Source organism: Apiospora aurea (assembly GCF_038362705.1).
Source record: "Apiospora aurea strain CBS 24483 chromosome Unknown utg000001l_segment0_segment0, whole genome shotgun sequence".
Classification (NCBI taxonomy): Eukaryota; Fungi; Ascomycota; class Sordariomycetes; order Amphisphaeriales; family Apiosporaceae; genus Apiospora; species Apiospora aurea.
The window spans coordinates 1120503-1143238 of record NW_027117388.1 but is presented as its reverse complement, the minus strand read 5'-3'; the positions used below and the strand labels follow the sequence as shown (position 1 = coordinate 1143238).

Sequence of the window (22736 nt, the reverse complement as noted above, 5' to 3'; positions counted from 1 at the left end):
CCTGGGAGGCTGCCTTCTCCGCACGGCGTGGATTATCTAGTGTAGACCATTTATCTTCGGAGACCAATCCAGGCACACATTCCTCTCGTCTTTTTTCTCCTCGTTCCCATCTTCATGCACCAGTTTGTCTGTTGTTGCTGCTGCTAGCTACCCCAAATTCCCCCGCATAGCCCCCGCAAATAGCCACAACACCGGTCCGCAACATCACCACCATGTCTGACAAGCACTTCTTCAACGATCCGACGGCGCTGGTGAATGCGGCGCTGCAGGCCGTGACTTACACCAACCCCTCCGTGGCACTGGACGCCCAAAACAAGATCTTATACCGTCGGCCCACCAGCACCACCGGCAACAAAGATGAGCACCAGGTCTCCCTGATCAGCGGCGGCGGCTCCGGCCACGAGCCTTCGTTCGGCGCCATGGTCGGAAACGGTCTGCTGTCCGCGGCCGTCGCCGGCACCATCTTTGCGAGCCCCAGCGCCGAGCAGGTCCGCAAGGCCATCATGGGCCGCGTCGACACGGGCCGCGGCGCTCTCGTGGTGGTCATGAACTACACGGGCGACATCCTCAACTTCGGCATGGCCGTCGAGAAGGCCAAGGCCGCGGGACTCGACGTCGACATGGTCGTGGTGGCCGACGATGTCGGCGTGGGTCGTGCCAAGGGCGGCAAGGTCGGCCGCCGCGGCATCGCGGGCACTGTGCTCGTCCAGAAGATTGCGGGCGCGCTCGCGGCCCAGGGCCGCAGTCTCAAGGAGGTCGCCAGCGTCGCCCGCCTGGTTGCGGCGAACCTCGTCAGTGTCGGCGCCAGTCTCGAGCACGTCCACGTGCCCGGCCGCGCGCCAGTGGATCCCAAGTCCAAGGAGAACCTGGGCTTCGACGAGGTCGAGGTCGGCATGGGCATCCACAACGAGCCCGGCTCCGGGAGAGCCAAGGTGCAGCTCCCGGAGCTGGTGAAGACCATGCTGTCGCAGCTGCTGGACCAGGGCGACGCCGACCGCGCCTTCCTCAATGTCAACTCCAATGAGATTGTGCTGCTCGTCAACAACCTCGGCGGCGTCAGTGTGCTGGAGCTTGGTGGTATTACGGCCGAGGTCGTCAAGCAGCTCGGCGAGCATTGGGGCATTCGACCCGTCCGCATTCTCAGCGGCACGTACATGACGAGTCTGAATGGCCTGGGCTTCAGCGTCTCGCTCCTGAACGTGGTGAACACGGACATCGGCGGCCCGAGCATGATCCAACTGCTTGATTACCCCTGCGAGGCGACGGGATGGACGGCTCCCATCAAGAAGGAGACGTGGGAGGCCAAGAACGAGGCCACGAGAGAGGACGATACTTCTCTCGGCGGAGAAAACAAATCGAGTGGGCTCAAGATCGATGCGAAGCTTATGAAGGATACTTTGACTGCCGGGCTCGAGGCTGTGATTGCTGCCGAGCCGGACGTTACGAGATTTGACACGGTCGTGGGTGATGGAGACTGCGGTATTGGACTCAAGAGAGGCGCCGAAGGTAAAATTTTCCAATCAAACAATCACACATCATCTCAAATGCTGACATTGAATTTTTACAGGAATCCTCAGCCATCTATCCAAGATAGAGCTGACTGGAGACGCTATCCTGGATCTTGCCAACATTGTCTCTGTGGTGGAGGTGGACATGGACGGTACCTCGGGCGCCATCTACTCCATCTTCCTGAACGCGCTCCTGCACTCGCTAAAGACGTTCGCCCCTGGCGATGCATCGGACGTGAAGATCTGGACCGGTGCCTTGAACCAGAGCTGCGAAGCATTGTCCAAGTACACGCCTGCCAGACCTGGCGATCGCACACTCGTCGATGCCCTGTACCCCTTCGTAGAGGTCCTGGGCAAGACGGGCGACCTGAAGAAGGCGGCCGAGGCCTCGAGGGATGCGGCTTTGGGCACGAAGGGTATGGAAGCTAGTCTCGGCCGGGCGGTCTACGTCGGTGGTAGTGGATTCGAGGAGGTCCCTGACCCCGGAGCTTGGGGACTGGCGTGCTTCTTCCTTGGTATGGCTGGACTGATGCCTACGGAAGAAGGGTGGGATACGATCTGAAGAAGTGTCAAGCATATGTAAAAGTCACGGAGAATGGCAAGAGTGTAGATTATTGAGCACAAATGATGTTATTTGGTATCTTAGCAGCAGCGATGTCTTCATCCCCCATATTCTTTTTGGGCTAATCATCAACCGCCGTAAGGGCTTCTGTAAAATGCAGCTTTCCGCTTCTAGCTTTCCTTCTGCCTTTGCTTGCTCACGACGGGCACAATTTCTGTGTGCACTTCCTTCGGGCGCGGGAACTTTCTTCTACAAACTGTGACTTCTTTATTCTCATCGAAACCCCAACATACCAACGCCTGGCACGTGGAGAGTGCGTGCCAATGAGTAGTTCATCCCATTCATGAGCGCTCCTTCTTCCTTTTGAGCGGATTCCTCCTCGGACCATATTTCAGACTGCCGCTTAACTGAGGAGAACCAAGATAACGGAGTCGCCTCGCAGGAACCTGTTGATATAACACGTTAGCCATATGTTCATCATGCCCCTCGTGTGCATTCCGCGTAGCAGCTCCCGGACAGCACAAAAAGAACCGCCGCCTTCTCCCCTTTCTGTTTCCCCTCTGCCATATACTTCCCATAAGGGCGTGGGACGAGAAAAGAAAGCAAAAGAGATCAGCAGAACACTGGATAGAACGTACATTTTGCTGATAAATCGATCCTTGTTAACGGGACGGCCCTTTTTGCCGTTGGCCAGGCGCGGTGTCTCGGTCCACATCTCTTTCACGTTCTCAAGCACCATGTTGCAATGGCGGTCGAAGGCCTTGACGCGCGCCAACAGCTTGCGGTTGTTGCGGATCGAGATCAGGACCTGGGTATGGCTGCGCACCGCCGTCTGGAGGATCGATAGGGGCCCGGCGCTGAACTCGTGCTCCTCGAGCTGCTGAATCTCATATTCACTATTGTGATGACACGGTAAGTTAGTATAAGTCGCGATCGTGCAAGCGTGCAGGCGGAAGGAAGCTGGTTTGGGTTGGCGGTGGGCGTGCGTACGTTAACTCATTGCGAGGCTTGGTGAGGAGGTCCCTGGAGTAAAGTAATTAGCTTCTGCGTGCAAACTGTAATTGGCATACTGCGACAGTGCTCACTGAATCTTAGCGTCCGCCATCTTGAAGTGGTGGTGCTGGTGTTTGAATAAATGGTGGTTTGGGAGTTGCTGGACGTGGGACTTGATCGCGAACTCGCAAGGCTGAAATGTTTAGAGCTGCTGCCAGTGCAGTAGGTACAGCACCGAATTCTCGAAAAGTCTCGGTGACGGACTGGGCTGGGGCCTGACAGGCTGAGCTTTGATTGGTGGCTCACCGAGAGTTGGCTGTCCTCGGGTTTTGTGTGGGTCTTCACAGACGCCCATTCGCGACCGACCTCCGTCCGCCAAAAATCCTGGAGCTCCAGGGAAGATTTTGGGCCGAGCGAGGGGAGCTAAAGCTAAGCTCTGATGCCTGCAGCGATAGGCAATTCGGGACATGGCATTCGATTCGCGGAGTTGAACAGGACTTTTTACCTCGGCTGCCGACCACCCCCCCATCGTACCCTCGCTCGATGCGCATTGCTATACCACGCTCCCATGCGCACTGAGTCCTCTCCATTCCTCCATAAATGTCTTTCCGGGTCCTCTTAAGCCGGGCTGGGTCAGCAGCTACGACAGCCTCTTCGCCCTTCCGATGCAGAATGCCTTTGAAAGCTAAGATCCTCGACCCTCGCATTGCATCGCGAGCCCAGGTACGTACGCTGGCGCAATTGCCGTTGGGTGCGGCGGCAGGGTCCAGTCACTGACACCGCCCGGTTTTGCAGATGTCTACCAAAGTGAACGAGGTCATCAAAGAGCTGCCCGGCGACGAACCCGAAGATGTCCTGTTCAACAACCTGTACGGTCTGCGAACCGTCGAGCTGAACCGGCCGGCAAAGTACAACGCTCTCAATGGATCGATGGTTCGGAAGATCATCCCTCGACTAGTAGAATGGGAGCGATCCGACATGGCCAACGTCATAGTCATGAAGGGCGCCGGCCCGGCCTTCTGTGCCGGCGGTGATGTCGCTGCGCTTGCAGAACTGAACAAGGCAGGTGCTGAAGGCCAGAAGAAGTCTGCGGAATACTTCGCCCTGGAGTACAAACTCGACCACTACATCGCTACATATCAGAAGCCCTACATCTCCTTTATGGATGGTATAACTATGGGCGGCGGCGTTGGTCTCAGTATCCATGCTCCTTTCCGAGTGGCTACTGAAAACACGGTTTTCGCCATGCCCGAGACGACAATTGGTTTCTTCCCCGATGTTGGAGCTTCGTTCTTCCTCCCCAGGATGGCCGGCTTTGTCGGCACATACCTTGCCTTGACGAGTGAGAAGTTGATGGGCGCAAACGCCTTCTACTCCGGAATCGCCACTCATTACCTCCACTCGACGAGCTTGCCGATCCTCGAATCGCGTCTGGCCGAGCTTCGTTTCAGGGACTACGACAGTATGGAGATGAGGCTAAAGATTATTGAGATGACCATTGAGGAGTACGCAACCGGTCTGCCTCCTCTAGACCGCGAGCCTATCATGCTCGGAGGCGAAATCCGCAAGGCTATCGATCGGTGCTTCAGCAAGCAGACTGTACCAGACATTATGGCTGCTCTGCAGCAGGAGCAGGGCCCTACTAAGGGTTGGGCAGACAAGACATTGGCTACCCTCCATCAGCGCTCGCCTACTGCGGTACACGTGGCCCTCAGGCAGATGCAGATCGGCCGTGACTGGAACATTGCCGAAGCATTCGAGAGAGAGCACCAGATCGCCGCTCGCTTCATGCAGCACCCTGACTTTGTTGAGGGCGTCTCAGCACAGCTCACGAAGCCGCGGAGGACACCTGCTTGGCAGCCTGCTTCGCTTGAGGATGTGCCTGCGGGCGGTTCCATATCGGAGCCTTTCTTCCAGACTGGCGCCCCGGGCGCACCCAGGAAGCTGCAGCTGATGGTTGACCGCGAAACCTACAACGAATACCCCCACGCCTACGTCGGTTCCCCGTCGGAGACAGAGGTCGAGCACTACGTGAAGAACAGCAGGGCGACGCGAAAGCAGATTGTGGAGGAGTTTGTGCAAAGGAAGAGAGGCCGACAGGGTATCAAGGCCATTATCGAGGAGATTCTCGATCGAAAAACCACCAAAGATGCGGAGGGGCCGTGACATGGTCGGTCGGCGAAGAATAGATGGACGTTGTGAAAGAAAAAGTATTATCCTTTGTACGATAAGGGGTAATCCAACATGTATACTATTGGAGACGCTACCAAGGAGTGGCTACATGTTCGTAGGCGAGGCACGCATGTCAAATACCAGATGAATGTCACGATGGCTTCTTGTATATGGAGCATGTGTGATATTCAGGCTTCTCCCTCCCTTTACACACAACAGATAAAATTATAAGGACAAATTTCATCATCAAAAGCATGATCCATTTTGCATACCTTTTATTTGTAAGTATGCACGAAATGTAAATTGATATTCTAGAGGAGATGTATTATTTCTTGATTGACGGCCGGCGTGCAGTCCGGTATGACGGTCGCAGTAGATGACTACGGTAGGCGGGCGAACGAATAGACTTACATGATGAGACAGGGGTAAGGGGGTGGAAGGTGTGCAGCCGATAGCTTTGAGTCATGGCAGTTGCATGTCGTTGGCCATGTGGGGGCGTATGCCTGGGCTCTTGGGAAAAGTATTTAAGAGGCATACGGTACCCCTCATCGGGGGAGAAAGGGCAGCTGAAACCTGACCCCGATCATTTGCATCTTTTGATTTTGAGAACTGGTTCCCTTTCTTACGGCCCTCGGCATTTGCTGGAGACAGCCCGCTCCCAGCAGAGCATAATCCGCGCTAACGTCCGGCCGTGGTCCTCCACCTGTTGCGTTGAAAACTCGGCCCCACCTGCTGAGCTACCGCTTACCTAAGGTTAGCGCCTTTTCGGGCCTTGCTTGCTTGCCTGCCACCACTGCCACCACTTTTGCTTTGCAGCGCGTTAACGTTCCAAGTTCTTGCAGCTCCCCCAGCTTGGCCCACTAAACGCCCGCGGCCTGGCCAATGGCATGTCATTGAATTGGCCCCAGGCCCCCGAGAGCTACTTTTTTCAATTAAGCTGGACGTCACCCAAAACGCGGGCCTTTCCTTCCAAACGCCCAATAACGCGTCTGTCTCGTGTGCGTCTTTTTAGTCGCTTTCACCCGGACGCGGTACCTGCACTTCACTAAAGATTCGCGTTGCCCACTTTGTACCTCCGGCCCAGCAACCACCAATTTGCTTCCCTCTACAGTCCACTGAATGGAACTTCCTCACCTTCTTTCTTCTGCTTCTCGAATCCCATTAATCCCCCGTACGCCCATTTCCACCCTTCGTCGAGGCCAGCGTTGCGACATTTGTCCTCGAGGGCAGATGAGCTGCAATTCGTTCCTCAAGGCACCTCTTGTCGGATCCTGCCTGCCTCTTTGATTTCTCGGGCCTTCCCACACATTTCACCGTTTCTCGTTCCTTTCTGGCCTGTTCCGCGTCCCACGTACAACGTCGACCTCCCAGGAACGGAAGACACACCTTACCAACAACGCGTCACGACTCACGATCATGTCCACGAGGGATCCGTATGCCTATTATTGAAAATACTCTCACCACCTAAATAAATACACCCCGTTTCGGAAATTCTTCGGTGAATTTTCGACTTGGGAATCATACGAGCCGTCTTCAATCTGTCAAGGGTGCCCTCATCCCGGTGTCCCTCTACATATAAGATGGCCAACGTCAACAACGCCGGCTGGGCTCCCACGCCCAGCGAGCCCAGCGACAGTGGAATGCAGGTGAAGGCAATGGGCTGTACGAGAATAACCTTTTTCTCTCGGAGTATGGAGCTATTGCTGACCATCTTATAGTGAAAGTCAACTACACTTTCGATAAGGACAGCGCAGTGAACTGTCTAGCTCGCTGGGCTCCCATCCTGCACATCCAGACCATACCAATCGACGATAGGAATCGGATTGGCCTGGTCGATCTGCAGACATGCCTCAAGGCCGTCTACCACTACAGCCCGGAGTTGGCTGACGATACTGACCGGGATTACACCATTTACGCCTTCGACTACTCGGAGCCGGATACTCCCTTGGTCGGCCAAGGTCTGCTCAGCCGGGCTATGCAAAATAACTCGGAAGGCAGTGGCCAGTTCGTGACTGGCCGTGTCACAAAGAACATGTTGGCAATCTTTGGCAACGGAATCAGCGAGACCCTCGAGGTCAAGCTTAGGCTCACTGCCGTCTCTCGGGCCCCGCCGCCAGCCCCGGCTCCCACACCAGCGCCCGCCCAAAACCAAAACCAGATGCCTCACCAGATGCCACACCTTCATCGATCGGCATCGACCATGTCCGAGAATGGCGAGTGGAACTCGTACATGCAACATAACACCAGCTTCAACCAGTCCACGAATAATCAGATGGCCTCTTCGCCCGGAATGGCTCCAGCTCGACCTTTCAACTCGTCATACGAGGCGAGGAATGAGTACATGGGACAAAGCCAGAGCTTCCACAGCGCCGCCAGTCAACCTGGGAGCCGGCCGGGCTCAGCTGAACCAAACTTCCAGCGTGCCAGTCCCATGATTATGGATGGCCTGCCTCCGTCAGCTCCGCCGACTCAGAACCAGATGCCACCTGATACGACAGGTCCACCGAAGCCCGTTACCCTCGTTAGCAAGAGCACATCCCGCCCCTCCTCGAGAGCATCTTCCAAAGCCCCCACGGGCAGGCCGCGAGGTCGACCTCGCAAGAAGCCTGCTGCTGCCGAGGGTAGTACCTCGGGTTACGAAGATGGCACCGATGCAGATGACGGGCCTGGGCCTAGAAAGCGAGCCAAGATCACACAGGTTGAACGAAGCAACAGCGCAACCTTTGGGTCGGCTCCAGATTCTCTGAGGGTGGCTGCAAGCACATCAGGCTCGATCCGCAATTTCCGCCCGGTTGGTGCAGGCGGAGATGCTGCGAACGGATCACATTTACAGGAAGTTCCCAGGGCACCAACGCCAGTACCAGAGCACCGGTCCAAGAACTTTCCTTTATCGAGATCAGTAACTCAGAGCAATCTGAGACAGCAGTCCATGAACGCACAAGATCAGTCGGGATCGTTCTCAGGGTCGTTCACCGAGCTGAACCGATCCATGTCTCAACCGCAAGATGCTCGCTCCCCAGTCGATTCTCTTGCGCCTTCGCCAGCGCAAACTTATAGCGATGGACCTAGTCCTGCCGACATTGGATCGTCTCCTCCCGTACCTCGGTCTCGTCTATATAGCGCCCAGTCCAGTCCTGCTCCATCGAGTCCGATACTGCCGCCGATGCCAGTACCGCAGCCCGACTCCGGTTTCATGAGTGGTGGGTTCGAGGATCCTCGTCTGGATGAGGAGCAAACCACTAAACCGGCTACTGAAGCACCACCAGCCCATGTTGTAGCGAAACCGAAGCCTAAGAGAAGCCGAGCCAAGAAGAAGCAACCTCCCAAGTCCGAAAATCTCATCATGTTCAGTGAGACACCAGGCCCGCCTGAGTTCCTACCTAAAACGTCGATATATAACCCCCCTCAATCAAACCGCAAGGCTGCCGAGGCTCAAAAGGCTCTGCTTGCGCAGCAGCCACCTATGTCGGAACCAAATCGAGTTCAGCCCTTTGAACTCACTCCCGTGCCTGGAGAGGCCGAGCAAGGCCATGTGTCGCAGGAAGTGAGCACCGGGCAGCCTCAAAACCCCACGAGGCCAGAGGCACGGAAGCAATCAAGCCTGCCTCCTCATCCCGAGAGCATCGAAACTGGAGAGCTTCCTGTGGCTGCAGAGCTTCCTACGCCTACGGAGCAGCCTACAACTCAGTCAACCCTAGCGCCCGAGGAGGCTGTTTCGCCTCCAATCGCAACACCCCAAGAAGAGATGAGCGACCTCGAGCGAGTCTTGATGGGCGAACTCAATGATGAGCACAACCTCATGGAGACAATGAGTTTGGATCTCACTCCTAGGCCTATGGAGGATCTCACCCCCAGAGCCATGGAGGGATCTCAAGAGCGCGACACGGCCTGTAAGATAGAGCGTGCCGATGGCTCAATGGAACCACCCTCGATTCCCAGGTCAAGCGTGGAGGAGACGGCTGAGCCCGAACTCCCCATGCCATCCGTACCAGCAAGCGACCCCGTTTTCCCGCTATCATCGGCCCAGACAGTCACACCATCCGAGCCGCCGCACCCGCAAACCGACATGGTTGGGCCCATGGATTCGCGCGCGAACAAGAACTACGTGAAGAAACAGGCCATCAAGCAAAAGCTGGAAGACGCAATTGCAAAGGGCCAGACCCCACCATTCTGTACCAACTGTGGGGCCGTCCAAACACCAACATGGCGCAAGATCTGGAAGCAGGAGCATCAAGGGGTGCCCGAGTACCACGAATACTCGGAGAAGGCTGGCTGTGTCACGGCGATCAACATTCTCGAGAGAGGCGAGGATGGCCGGCCTGTCCGTTACGAGATGGTGAAGAAGGCCTTGGCACCTAGTGAGAACAAGGCTCATTGGAGAGAGGTGCTTCTTTGCAACCCATGTGGCATATGGTTCTCAAAGTGGAAAGTACCAAGACCGGCGGAGAAGTGGGACAAGGACCAAGATCGCTTGTCCCAAGTCCGGAAGAAGAGACCCACTGGTGGTCAAGGGGGTCGGTCCAAGAAATCACGTACCAAGAGCGATGGCCAGATGAACCTGGCGTCTGACGCCGCTCTCCCGACAGATCCTTTGGGCCCAATTGAGGATGCCGATGACACCGTTGTCCTGATCGCTGAACAGAGGGTAGCAAGTGGATCGCAACAGACGTCGAACTCGAAAGCCCCGGGGTCTAGTCATTCGCAGGCATCGAACCACTCCAAGGGCCGTGGTACACCCGGCAGTCCCATCGCTGTCGACGATGGCGAGCTAGGGCGCTACTCGCCGCCTCCTCTTCCCGTCTCCTAGGAAGGACGGGCATCAAAAGGTGCTGGGTGAGGTCGCTATTAACATCGTCCAAACTCCGTCCGAGGCTGGTGCCTCCAAGGGTCGAGAAGGAGAGGCCGAGAAGGAGAATAACGCACTCGCTATAGAGGACCACAACGACGACCTGGTTGGCCTCTTTGGCACTCCCGCTCGTCCCTCCACGCCACCCCCTAAGCCGTCCAACCAGGGTCCGTTCAAGACGCCCACCGCTGCTACTCCTAGCCATCGACCGATCACTAGAAGTGTGACTAAGTCTATTCGCTCGTCGAGGTCGTTGCATAGGACGATGCAGTCGCCGAGCCAGGCGGCAAACTCGAAGCTGCAACTGCAGCGCACGCCCACGAGAACCCCTCGTTCTACACATCGGCGTTCCCCCAAGCCCCAGATCCCGGGAACTGTGCCCTCCCACCTCATGCTGGAAGAGCTGGGTCCCTTCAGCTCGCCTTTCACCAAGTCGATCAACCAGTTGCTGTCGGAAGCTAATGACTTCATGGCCCCCTCTGCCGGCGACGGCGGGTTCAACCTTGATCTTAGCCACCTGTCACACGAAGACAACGGCCAGCTGCTGGGAAGTGGTCGATTCGACTTCAGCACGTTCCTCAGCACCGACGGCGCCATGCCCAGCTCGCCGCCTACCATGTCGCACATGCTTACCTCATTCGGTGGCCATCTAGGTGAGGATGACAGCGGTGACTTGTGGAAGAATTTAGATGCCATATAAATCATGGTTGGCAGTATCTAACGCTGTGGGGAAAGAAAGGGTGCGCGGGAATGGGTGATAGATCTAATAGGTGGCTGGGTGGGCAGGCTATTGTGTATGTGCATATAACACTGTTTACGATGATGACGAAACCAAGCGAGTGCTCTGTTTTGTTGTTTGTATTTTCTTTCGGAAGGGAAAAGGGAAAAGGAGAGGTTCTTCTACTGTGCTACGACACATGACACGACCGACACTACTGCCACTACTTTCTGTCCCCTTGTGGGCTTGTCAAGAGTCGGATCCGAGCGTGGTATTTCAGCGTTTGATGCTTTTGCAGGGACTTGAGAAAAGTCAAGTCCTATTTTTTGTCGTTTTTTTCGTGGCAACAACGATACCCGCAGCAATAGAGAATCCAGTAGTTGTTTCAGACAAATCCTTTGAAGTCCTTCCTTCTTATGTGTGTCCGATCTAGAATTGTGATTCTGCAGTGGTTAATTTGAGGGGCGCCCGCTTTATAGCCGCCCAGCTGCGATCTCCTCCCACTTCCCGGCCAAGACACGGTTGAAATGAATACCCCAGCTGAGCGATTCTTAGCCGATGATCAGGCATCGTGGATCGACTGGGACTCCGTGGCCAGCGCAGCCACCACCGAAGCCCCTGTCCCAAACTACGGTGTGGAACCAAGCCAATGGACCCTCGAAGTCTCTCCCGGCAGAATGAAGCGCCTGGACGGTGACAGATCTTATGGCCGTAGTTACATTTAATGTCCATGGATAGGCCGGCTGTGGCATTGGGCAGTCCGAAGTCTTGTCAGTATCTCCATCAAGCTGCCCATCACACATTGTCACGGTTCTCACATCAAGAAGGCGGGAAACGTGAGATGTGGACGGTGGTCTGGTTGGCATAAGTAAAATATTCATGCCAGAATTGTCTATCCAAAAGTATACCCTCGCTAATAACCCAAACGTCTAGTAGGGGTACGATTATAAACTCCGAGCCCAATGCTTGTTGCATACCACCCGCCAGCCGAGCCCGACTGGGAGGTGGGATTTTTCCCTTTCCCTGTTTTTTTAACGCTATATTAAATACACACCGACACCTCATCTCGGTCCATCTATCTGTCTATAACAGAGGACTGTGGGATGTGGTACGTCCCAGAGGCGGCGCATCCGAAGGCGTCGGGTGGCCTGTGCCCATCATCAGTTCCTCCTCCGATGCGGACCGCGCAAGCGGGCTGCGGCCGGGCGCTGCTGGGGCCGTGGGAGCAGCGAAGTAGCCGGCCGGGTAGGTCACCCCATTCACTTCACCATCGGGTGTTGATGCCGACATCTTGTCCGTGTCGTAGCCAGACTGTGGTTTGAAGTATGATGGAGCAGGGGAGCCCGAACGCGATCCATTATAGGGAGTGCCCCCAGGGGTGTCCGCCATCGACCTGCTGTAGATACTGCCGCTGTCTCCCGCTTCTTCGTGGAAGTCGGTGCGGTTGCGGAAGTGTTCGAAGTCCATCTGGGAGTCGCTGACGAGCTCGAACGGCGCCGCCGATCCACCAATCTGGCCAGGCAAGGGCTTGGCCATATTCTGCATCCTATACGAGTCGCCATAGCCAGTGTCATCGTCGAAGCCTGTATCCAGTCGGCCGCGATAGATGTCCTTAAGGATGTGCTGGGCTCGGGAATGGACCATGGGCACCATAAGCTTCCGGTAGAGGGCCGGGTGCCCGAAGCGCACGCCCACTTTCTCGCCCTTATGTCTCGCGTGGACATTATCGTCGCTCGTTCTCTTCTTGTCGCCCTTGCTGTAGTAGGTCTGATCGTCGTCAAACGTCTTCATGCAGTAAATCTTGAAGGCGAGCAAGAGGAGAAGCAGCGGTCCCATCATAATAAACTGGATCCAATACTTCTTTCTCGAAACAACAAAAATCGCGGCAACGATATTGGCAAGTAAAGTCGCACTGAGGAATCGGTTGAAAACCATACGCCAGAATTCACCTCCGGACTCGTGCTTCGTGACAAAAACATACCTGCAGGCACAAGGTTAGTCGATTGCATGCGACAGTAGTGAAAAGAAGTAGGGAGGGCATGGGGCGAACTCACATGAGTAGATACTTCTTCAAGTACGCATCCATTGCGAAGTAGAATGCGGTCACAGGAAGAACCAGCGGTTGAAACGGGGCGAATATCAGCGCAATGGTGATATAGAAGAGGAAGTTGTTGTAGTACGAGGCGTAGTCGAAAGGAGGCGGGGCCGTGAGCTCGATCAGTTCTCGTGGAGTCGGGTTCAGAAGCTTACGCGACAACCATCCCTTGGCCAGTTTGCTGAGCTGGGATATGTCTAGTGCTGCACCGAAATTACGCTGCAACAGGTAGTTCAGCCAAAACGGCGATACGTCGCAAAAGGCAATCATCAGGTTATTGCCAGGAGCGGTGGCCTTGATAGCGCTCCAAGCATCACTATGGTTATTCTGCTGTGCCCTGAGAACGGCCAAGCCGTACTTCCATCCAGCCGAGAAAAGGGAGAAGACAATGAGGTTGTTAAAGATGAAGAAGATGTAGAGCTTGTGGGTGACATGTCTTTCTCGCTCGGTCTTGGAGTAGTTTCCGGCATAGATCGAGAGGCGGCGGAAGATGGTGGGCAGCACCAAATAGAACAATGTAGTGACTACCGGGGCCAGGATACCTTGCATGGCACCCCAAAACCGAGGATGGGCAGCGAGCTGGTTCTGGAAGGCGGGCCATAGCGAGCCCAGCTTGGATAAATCGGCCAGGAAGATGGCTATACCGGCATTGGGAATGGTCCATACAGCCGTCAAAACCCCCACCCAGACGTTGTTCATAAAATTCCGCCAGTTTCGAGTTTTCTTGTCAAGCGGGAGGTTCTTCCATATCAAGTCGCTTGGCCGAGGAGCAAGTCGAAGGGTCGATCCTTTGGGGTGCTTGTTCCTGGCGGCGTATGCCAGCTCGTGGGCTTGGTCGATGTTCGGAAAGCTGGCAAAGCCGTACGGGAGCACTTCCCGGTTTCCAACCGCCTTTCTAGCTTCGTGGATCTTGGTTGCGAGCTTATTAATCCGGGAAGTGAGATAGTCAATGGCGTCAACTTTGGAGTCAGGGGTATAGGCTTTGTCGCCTTTTTGCGCCTTGCACTTGGGTCGCTTAGCCGGCAACTTGTCTGGGTTCTTCAGGTACTTGGCAAGCACCGCTTCCAAGTCCCGAACGGCCTCCTCGTGCTTTTCAATGAGTTCCGGGAGACCTTTGATACTGCGGGCAATGATGCCAGTCGGGTCTCCTGACGTATCGACCTCGTCCACCAGCCTCGCAACGCCATCATCACTGCGGTACGATTTCGGGATATCAACCACCTATTTGATATTAGCATCGGATATCAATTGCGCCAGGATGCGTCCCCGCATATAGGAGATGATGGGAGGATCCTAGGTTAAGGCATACATACCATGAGCGTCCGAGCGTGGAGACTACTCTGGTATTCGGGGCTTTCAAAGTACTCGCGGCGGATACGAGTCACGGCCCTATAGGTCGACCACAGGAAGAAGCAGATGACGATGTCGAAAACGTATGAGACGACTACGTGCACCCAAACTGGGTCTCCATCTAAATGACGGGGTGAAAAATTCATGAAGGCGTTGGTTTGTCCGGCATCTATGGCCTTTCCGTTTTCGATGATGTTGAGAGGAAGGTAGACACCACAGCCGATGATGGAGAGGACGATCATGATGTTGCGAGACATCTTGATGAAGCGGAGAAAGATGGTGGCATCTTGGCCGATCTTCTCCACGAGCACTTGGTCTCTCGTCTTGAGCACCGGGTTCACCCAACCAAAGACACCGTTTGTGAGTGGCGGGGGAGCATGCTTCTCGCCTCGAGAGTGCTTCAGCCTAGGGGCATAGACGGTCTTGTTGTATGGCCGTAAAAGACAGAACAGAAGATAAAAGAGAATAGCTGCGCCTATTGAATAACCGAAGGAAGACCAAAACGCGTTGGTGGTTAACTGTGGCTAGGGTCAGTGGCGATTGTACGGAGAATCTTGGTAGGCATAGACGACGGACCTCTGTATTAAAGGGATTCTGAAGGTATTGAAGCACGTCTTCGGCGCCGTCACGGGGTAGTACCCCGAGTACCGATGAGCCCGCCATGGTGTGTATAGAAATGACGAGAAGGAAAGGAAAGAGTGTATAGACAACACGAGACAGAAGGTCGAAACAAGGTGGCTCTTGCCAGCTCCCGAGGAGCAGCAGCGTTCCCGGCCCGGGGTTATATGAACGCGGCCCTATGCACGTCTCCAAGCCAAGTGGGCAAAGTTCGGGGGTCTGACTTGTGAGTCTTCTCAATGACGACTCTAGTGGGTTAGGTAGGCTACGCTGGCAACAACAGCAAGCAAGAGAGAGGGCTTTTCTCTCTCCCTCTTTTGTCTCGTGTCTCTTGTCTCTTGCTTCCTGGCTTGCCTCGCAACGTAGGTAGGTGGCTTTGCCGGCGCCAACGAACTGTGGGTCAAACGAAGGCAACGAGAAGAAGGTAGTAGCGACAGGAGAAAGAAGATCTGGCGTAGGAGAACAAAGAACAAGCGAGCGACTGCAATACAAAGACTGCCCTACACGGCGGTACACGAAATTCGAAAGGAAATTATGCGTCTATGACAGGTCAAAGGAGAATCTGCAGAAGAGAGAGAAGCGGAAAAATAAAACCACCTTGCTAGGTAGGCCCTGCCGACGAAGTGAACCAGACGCCAGGCACCAGGCCAGGTACATACATACTTACCTATGTAGATGTAACGAGTCGAGCGCTGGGTGGTGAGTGGCCGGCCTTGCGCTCGCTCCTGGCCGAAACAGCAGAAAGGGAAAAAAAAAAAAACGCAGATTGTGGTTACGGGCACAGGCGCAGGTCAGGGGAACGGTGCATTCGCTGCATTGGTGGTGCATTTGGGGCAGTGGCGTTAAGCCGGTGGAGCCCAACAAGTACGCGGCGACGCCTATTTGTGGCAGCGACCCAGCAGAACCCAGCATCTGATACGAGCTGGGCCCTACCGGACCTTGCCTGGTCCCTTGAAGCAGGCTCCTTTCCGGCGCCTCGATTGGTCGCTCCATAAATGCGCCTGAATCATTCGTCCTGGCGGTTGAGTATGCGAAGCTGCTGGCCGCTTGTTCCTGGAACCAGCGGCCGATGCCCTCTGGGCGGCTCAGAGCCTCAGTTGGGCTCCCCGTTTATCTCAGGTACGCTGTGCATGGTGCATCATGGCGCATGGTTCGCGATCATCCCGGGGCCCTGGACTTGAATGCCATGCGTTTTGCGCCCTGGTGGAGACATATGGTTCACCCAAAGATCTTGTCAGCCGTCTTTCCGTGAAGTCGGCTCAACATTGTTTTAAACCCATGTTGTTTGGGTATTTGCTTAGTACCTACTCGCGCGAGTAAACCGGTAAATACATCCGCCTCCCCATGTTTTTCCCGTCTCGTTGGGAAACCGCTGGACCTAACCTAAACCTTTTTACAGTGTGTATTCTCATGACGGATGAGGGGGAGTGCGAGTGGCTTCTATTGAGATCTAGACAAGCCGCTACGGCCCTAGGCCCGCTAGGCTGGCTAGGCTGGCTAGGCTGGCTAGGCTGGCTAGGCTGGCTAGACTGGCTAGACTCGCTAGGCTGGCTGGCAAGTCCTTTAGGTAGGCCTTGCACGCCTGCACGCCTGCACGCCTGCGCGCCTTGGAAGAATGCGGACAAGTAAACCGAGTCTATTTTTTTTTCTCGTGCCGCTGTCCGACTTTCCCTCTCTTCGTGCTCAACTCGGGATATTGGCCATATTGCAGACAGCTCATCCACCGATGGCAATGCCCCCCGACGATCGATTCACCTTGATTGCCTGGGGCCGGGGTCGGCCTGCTCTTGATTGCCAACATAATGCAGACGCGGAGAGGCGGTACCTCGTCTGATCTCCCCATCCCGCAGGATCATACTTCATGTGCTATATTCAGCACGAGCTACTGTAGACCCATCATTACGAGCTGCAGCAAGGGATCATCCCTCATCAAAACGGGGAAACGTACGCAAGTGTCCTTGCTGTCAAATCGCCTAGCCCATAAGCATGGGCGACAGCCAGGTCATCTGTTGATAAAGCGTGATTGCTTGCTCGTCTGCTGGCGATAGTAGTTCTCGAATAGCGTTACTGTCTCTTCACTTTTCACTTTGCACCCTCTGCCGATATTCGCTGTTTTGGCAACCCTGGTGCCTGGCTCGCGCATCCGAGAGCCGCGATGCAGTGTGGGAAGATCAGGTAATAACGAAGCCCTAATTGGTAATCCGGATTGATCTTCAGCCAGTCATCGTTGGCCAAAGTTGGAGAGATCTTGGAGATCGTCGCCCACTAACCCCCGAATAGTTGTCATCGGCGCCAAGGATGACATAGACCTTACATCCTGCTTTGAACACCCCGCAACCCCCGTTGAACGTTGCTGCCGCCAACTGCTATCTCGACTTCGCATTTGTCATCTCACTCAATAGGTCTTCGGCCATCGGGAGTCATTTGGATAGTGGGGGTTAGGAGGTGCCAACGCCGTCGTAAACCGAAAATGCCGTCGTCACATCGTGAATGCATGTTATTTGTATTTATATAATTAGCACTTTAAGTAGTTGAATTGAATGTTTTAGGTCGAGAGGGTTTCATGAATATCCAATGAACAGGCCCACCATTACAGCATCACGACTGCTACGCAGCTTCACAACCTGTTATAAGAAACCACTACAGAAGAGAACATTCAACGACATGGCTACTGCTTACAAGATTCATATCACGCCCGATAATACCGGGCTTTGGGATATCCGACAAAACGATCAGGCCGCCGAAGCGGCTACCGTCTTGCTCCAAAAGGACATGAACAATCACCACGTCTTCTTCAACCAAGAAGGATTCCATGACCAGTAAATACACTTACCTACCATATTACCATATCAATAAGTACCATAAATACTCCACTATGTATAGGTATTGATACCCTCAACAGTATCAGCCATCAGATCCTAGCCCTATACGGCACGGGGGCCTCGGCCTCGGACCTCCGCAAGGCCTTCGCCGAGAATGAAAGCTACCAGCGTGCGGCCAAGGCGCCGCGCGAGAACCTCGCGGAGGAGCTGCGCGACTGGGACAAGGCCAAGCAGCGGCTGGGTAAGGAGCAGTACTACAGCGACTGGCTCCTCTTCTTCGAGCACGAGATCGAGAGGTTAGGCGGATGGCAGAAGACGCTGTCCGAGTACATGTTCAAGGGGGAAGAGCGGAGCCAGGACATGTTGGTCAGGATGTACGCAGGTAAGAAACCCCAAAAAGTTTCAACCTCGCGGCTGTGTGCCCGATAGTTGGGCTAACCCTATGGAAAAGGGTTCCTGCACCCCCTCATCCAGCTCATGTACGGCGTCGAATGGGACCAGCCCGCCATGGTCGCCATGGCCCTGGCCCAAGCCAGCGTGCACCGCGACGAGCTGGCCCCCTTCCTCCTCGGCGCCGAGGCGAGGGCCCGCGAGTCCGCCAGGCTGCCGATGCCGCGCATCGCGGAGCTCCTCGACGCCGCGGCGGGCAACGAGAAGCTGAGGAACTCCCCGCGCCTCGACGACGGCAACAAGATCCGCGACGGCGTCCTCGCCCGCGCCTGGGACGAGGCCGTCGAGTGCACCGGCCGGGTCAAGGTCTCGCCCGACGAGGCTCGCGGAGCGGACGGCGGAGATGTTCAACACGGCCATCTACGAGGCGTCGGCCGCGGCGTTGCGTCCGGGCAAGGATCCTAAATACGAGTTCTTCTTGATGTAAGCAAGCTCTGTCTGAATCAAGGGCCTTGTCCTTGGGAGGATAAATCGGACTCTGACTTGGTACACCAGGCATCACGTCACTTCGGCGCCAATCTTTGTTACCCTGAATAAGCAGGACTGGATCCCCACCGAGTACAAGATACGCATGCTCGAGTGGAAGATCCGGATGGACATTGTCCAATACGTCGCCCGAGGCAGCCCAAAGCTCTCGGTCGAAAAAATCGCGAACTACGTGCCTCAAGACGAGGTTCTCTCTTCCTCGGCTGATCGTAAGTTTTCTGCTCTCCTCCCTTCCCCCTGCCAGTAACTCCAAACGTACCTTGTGGAGTGAAAATATTGGTTGGATTAGTGAGCGCTGACTGACTGACGGGGCTCTTCCCTACTCCAGAAATGCTTCCCCGCCTGCACAGTCTGTCTGACGACGGGCACGTCATCAAGCTGTGGCGAGCCGTCGGTGTCGGCCGCAAGCTCAGCGAGCCCTACGAGAACCGGAGCTGGCTCCAGATCAAGGGCAGTAAGCTCTGGGACCAGGTCGCCCATCTGATCGTGGATTCCGTCGAGGCGCCCGGTCCGCGCTGGGTCCGGAACGCCGGCTTCGAGGAAGCCTGGAAGGTAAGCGTTACTTTTGTCGAGCCCTTCCATCTATCTCGTTTGCGGTGCAAATGCTCACTGCCGCCGTAGGATGTCCAGGATACTCCCAAGAACTGAGGTGCATGTCCTTATTGGTCATACGAAGAAACAATGGGAGGTAATGATATTGATTGCGCTGGGCATATGTGTACTTTCAATGTATTAGTATGGGCTAGGATAACGGAAAAACCGCCACTCTAATGATGATAACAAAATAGTACTGTTCAACAGACTTTTGGTTGCATCCTCCACCATTTGATCTTGAAAAGCCACACTTGACTGAATCTCTATGCTAGCAGTAACCCGTAACCTCACTGGTCCTTGTATCTCTACGCATGAGTCTTACTGACCCTGATACATATTCATCACCGAATAGTTCCAACTAACTGCACCCAATAGTCTTCCACCGTCCCTGCCGGCAGCCGGTGACGTGATACTGGCAGCGAGTGCTCACGGAGCAAGCCTTAGATTTGGGCCAGAAAGTATAGTCTCCGCTCCGCCATAGTATTCTTTCAGAGTTGCCTGCACTTGTCATCACCCAGGCATCTCATGCTGAGACCCGGGTCCAAGCTCCGAGTGACCGTGGCTACTATACAGCTCCGATGGCTGCATTTCTTGCCGTGGCCATTGGCCCATGGACTCACCATGTGACTGTTGCAACACAGTTTCGGTGGGCAACTCGGACTTGGGCCCTTCCCCGGGCTCCTGTTGTTGTTGCTGGACAGTTCCTACCTGGCGTGCTCGGTGGTGGCGGCGGCGGCGGCGAAGTACGAGGACCGTAAGTGCCGCGATCAACACGATACCGGCGACGCCCCCGACTGTACCACCTGCAGTGGTGCCAGCTTGGCTCTGCCTGCTACCAGGAGCCGCCGCACTGGTGCTATTCGGCGAGGATCCGCTGCCGCTGCCGCTGCCCGGTGTGTCCGATGTGCCACCACCAGGGTTGGCGGCCTTATTGGCATCGGATCTAAACAGGGCCTTGACCTCCTCGCTCGTCCAGCTCACCAAATCAGCACCGCCTTGCGCGTACCAGTCCTGGATCATCTTGGGCGTGTCGTACGGGCGGGCATCGGCATCGTACTGGCTCTTCCAGACCATGTCCGTCAGGTCGAAAACTCCCAGCCCCTGCTTCCAGGGGTCGGGATAGAGTTCGGACTTGGGAAAGCCGAGCCCCCCGTGGGAGCCGCCGACGCTGAGCATCTGGCGCTTCGCTTGGTTACGGCCCGTCTCGTTGTTAAGTGGACCAACGAGTGCACAGGCGTGGTCGTTTCGAGGAGTGCCTGAACTAGGCGACTTGAAGAAGACAAAGCCCGGCAAACTGAGGACGTGTATTTCGTCCACAGACTTGCCCTGGTCCGTCATACCGCCGTATATGAAACTGCAACCAGGTTAGCTTCCGGCCTTGCGCTTCGATCTGTCATCGATTGCCTAGGTAGGCTTGGCTACCGATATAGGTCGGTCTCGACGCTATTCTTACATCTTGTAGATGCCGTTGGGGCCCTGTACGCCCACGCTGCAAAACATTTGCTTCCTCGTCGGCCGGGGGCCTGTTGTGGCTTGCGAGTACCATCTGCCCGTACCCGGGTCCACGAAACTGACGGTGTCCCAGCTGACCATTTCCACGGTACTGATCACGCCGACAGGCGCCTCGGCACCCCGAGAATCATCAGCAGCCCGTTTGGGCCGAACGGTACCGACTCCATCCGCCCGCTCAGGCTGGTGCCGTACTTGCCGTACCCTGTGCTCGACACATTTTCCCACTTGAGACTGCCGGTATCGAAACTCGCCAGCCCCGAGATAGCGACGCGGTCGCCTCCTGATGCCTCGGACTCTCTGCTGATGGCTCCGTCCAACGCGTAGCCTACGCCACGGTGCATCGCGAAAGCGGAATAAAAAGCCCGGCCGGCGTTGTTGAAAGTCACGATGGTCGTGGCTATGACTTTGCTCCATACGCCGCCCCCGCTGCCGTCCGCCGTGAACTTCCAGATCAAGTTGTCGACGCCTGGGCCGTGCCAGGCCGTGTAGCCGCCCCACTCGTAGAAGGGCGTTTCTCGTCCACTACTCCATCGACAGACTGTGCGAGCTCGCCGCCATCAAGATATACATAATCTCCAACCACGGCAACCGTGACAAACGGATGCCGAATAAAACTTGACGGGTCGGGTGTGTCGGAAAGGGCCTTCACCAGGCTGCAACCTCTTGGAATGAGGCTTATCGGTACAAAACGTGAGGCTTTCATCCTGCTGGGAAGAATATAGCGGCCATATATTGTCATCGGGCAAATGCAGCTGAATGAGACATCGCCTGGTTCCCAGTCGCATATAAGCCAAGTCCATATGAGTAAGTTTTCCTAGTAGGTTGGCCACGGCCAATCCACCGCCGCCAGCTGCTTCGGGTGGTTGGAAGTCCGGAAAGTCTCCCAGGAAAAAACAAGGTGGATGGAGAAACTACGTGAGATCAAACCAGGAAGTGGTGAACTGCGTCCAAATACATGACCTGGCCTAGGTCGGATCCTCGATTCCTCGGAGCGGATAGCGACAGCATGGTCCGTGGTAGGGGACAACCGGTTGCCTGCGGGGGTGGGGGGTGACAAGAAACGTCGAAGATAAGTATATGTGTATATATACAAATTAAATAACTGGTAATAAATGGTGCCGCTTCCTTCGCGTGTCGGAAACGACCAATCCATGCATGGGCAGAGGGCATCCAACTTCCACGGAGCAGCCAAGCTGCGAAGAGTGCTGCTAGCTGGTGCCATGCAGGATCACAACAACAACTTGCCGCGGACCTGTGCGGTGAACGTCGTCTACCACGCACAATAGGCCGAATTGACCGGCAGTCCGCAGCTGTGTTGTTGCTGGCGGGGGCGCGACGACGAGATCGCAGGGCCTCACCCGCCATCCACTCCCTGAATTAAGGGGAAAATACACACACAAACGCTCTCACCGTTATGCTAGAACGCTGGACTATACTATACCGCATCCGTAACCACAACACCGTTTCCTACATTCCCTAAACATTTATATATTATATCGAGCCTGTAAAAACAGAGCACGATATAGTGTATAAATGTGCTGGGAACGTAGGAAACGGTGTTATGGTCACGGATGCGGTATACCATACTCCTGAGCTCTAGCATAGCGGTAAGATTGTTTGTGTGTAAAGAAGAAAAGAAAGAAAAGAAATCGAACAGAAGGCAACCCGGGCAAGAATTTATATGCCAGCAGAATCGAGGGCCCACTCGAAAACATGCGCAGAATTGAGCAGATTTGCCCATCTTGGACAACTCGGTTGCAAGAGTGGCTCTGGTGATTGCCTCTTGGTTGTTCGATACGCCTACCCTTGGAGATATTGTTGGACATGATCTCAAGAGCTGAATGGTAAGTGATAGTCACGCCCCAGAAAAGCTCTCATGGTGTCTCGTATATGATGTTAGATGAGGAGAGGAAAGGGGACATCAGATAAAACCTTGGCACAGTGCATTGAACATGGAAGCCGGCGTTTGTTGGCTGCCTGTAGACTCGACAACAAGTGGCAGAACACGAG

At 55.2% G+C, this 22736-nt stretch overlaps 7 protein-coding genes across 7 annotated transcripts; 4 read left to right on the top strand and 3 right to left on the bottom strand.

The window, feature by feature from the left end:
- Positions 1-212: 212 nt before the first annotated feature.
- On the top strand, positions 213-2070 carry PG986_000366 (uncharacterized protein; the record flags this gene model as incomplete). The annotated part of the gene is made up of 2 exons (XM_066836588.1): positions 213-1506; positions 1568-2070. The coding sequence occupies 2 exons, from the start codon at positions 213-215 to the stop codon at positions 2068-2070; spliced, it is 1797 nt and encodes a 598-aa protein (XP_066705481.1).
- Positions 2071-2473: 403 nt separating this feature from the next.
- PG986_000365 (uncharacterized protein) lies at positions 2474-3175 on the bottom strand (the record flags this gene model as incomplete). Its single annotated transcript, XM_066836587.1, has 4 exons — positions 2474-2516; positions 2709-2966; positions 3061-3093; positions 3156-3175. 4 exons carry the CDS (start codon positions 3173-3175, stop codon positions 2474-2476), a joined length of 354 nt encoding a protein of 117 aa, XP_066705480.1.
- Positions 3176-3663: 488 nt separating this feature from the next.
- Positions 3664-5229, top strand: PG986_000364 (mitochondrial 37S ribosomal protein mS47; the record flags this gene model as incomplete). Its single annotated transcript, XM_066836586.1, has 2 exons — positions 3664-3786; positions 3859-5229. 2 exons carry the CDS (start codon positions 3664-3666, stop codon positions 5227-5229), a joined length of 1494 nt encoding a protein of 497 aa, XP_066705479.1.
- Positions 5230-6815: 1586 nt separating this feature from the next.
- Positions 6816-10781, top strand: PG986_000363 (uncharacterized protein; the record flags this gene model as incomplete). Its single annotated transcript, XM_066836585.1, has 3 exons — positions 6816-6897; positions 6954-9880; positions 10008-10781. The coding sequence occupies 3 exons, from the start codon at positions 6816-6818 to the stop codon at positions 10779-10781; spliced, it is 3783 nt and encodes a 1260-aa protein (XP_066705478.1).
- Positions 10782-11882: 1101 nt separating this feature from the next.
- Positions 11883-14907, bottom strand: PG986_000362 (uncharacterized protein; the record flags this gene model as incomplete). The annotated part of the gene is made up of 4 exons (XM_066836584.1): positions 11883-12780; positions 12854-14115; positions 14208-14762; positions 14821-14907. The coding sequence occupies 4 exons, from the start codon at positions 14905-14907 to the stop codon at positions 11883-11885; spliced, it is 2802 nt and encodes a 933-aa protein (XP_066705477.1).
- Positions 14908-17526: 2619 nt separating this feature from the next.
- On the top strand, positions 17527-19268 carry PG986_000361 (uncharacterized protein; the record flags this gene model as incomplete). The annotated part of the gene is made up of 7 exons (XM_066836583.1): positions 17527-17681; positions 17765-18066; positions 18136-18440; positions 18466-18557; positions 18630-18829; positions 18949-19172; positions 19242-19268. 7 exons carry the CDS (start codon positions 17527-17529, stop codon positions 19266-19268), a joined length of 1305 nt encoding a protein of 434 aa, XP_066705476.1.
- Positions 19269-19724: 456 nt separating this feature from the next.
- Positions 19725-21067, bottom strand: PG986_000360 (Kelch repeat-containing protein; the record flags this gene model as incomplete). Its single annotated transcript, XM_066836582.1, has 3 exons — positions 19725-20568; positions 20668-20784; positions 20889-21067. The coding sequence occupies 3 exons, from the start codon at positions 21065-21067 to the stop codon at positions 19725-19727; spliced, it is 1140 nt and encodes a 379-aa protein (XP_066705475.1).
- Between the last annotated feature and the right edge of the window lie 1669 nt (positions 21068-22736).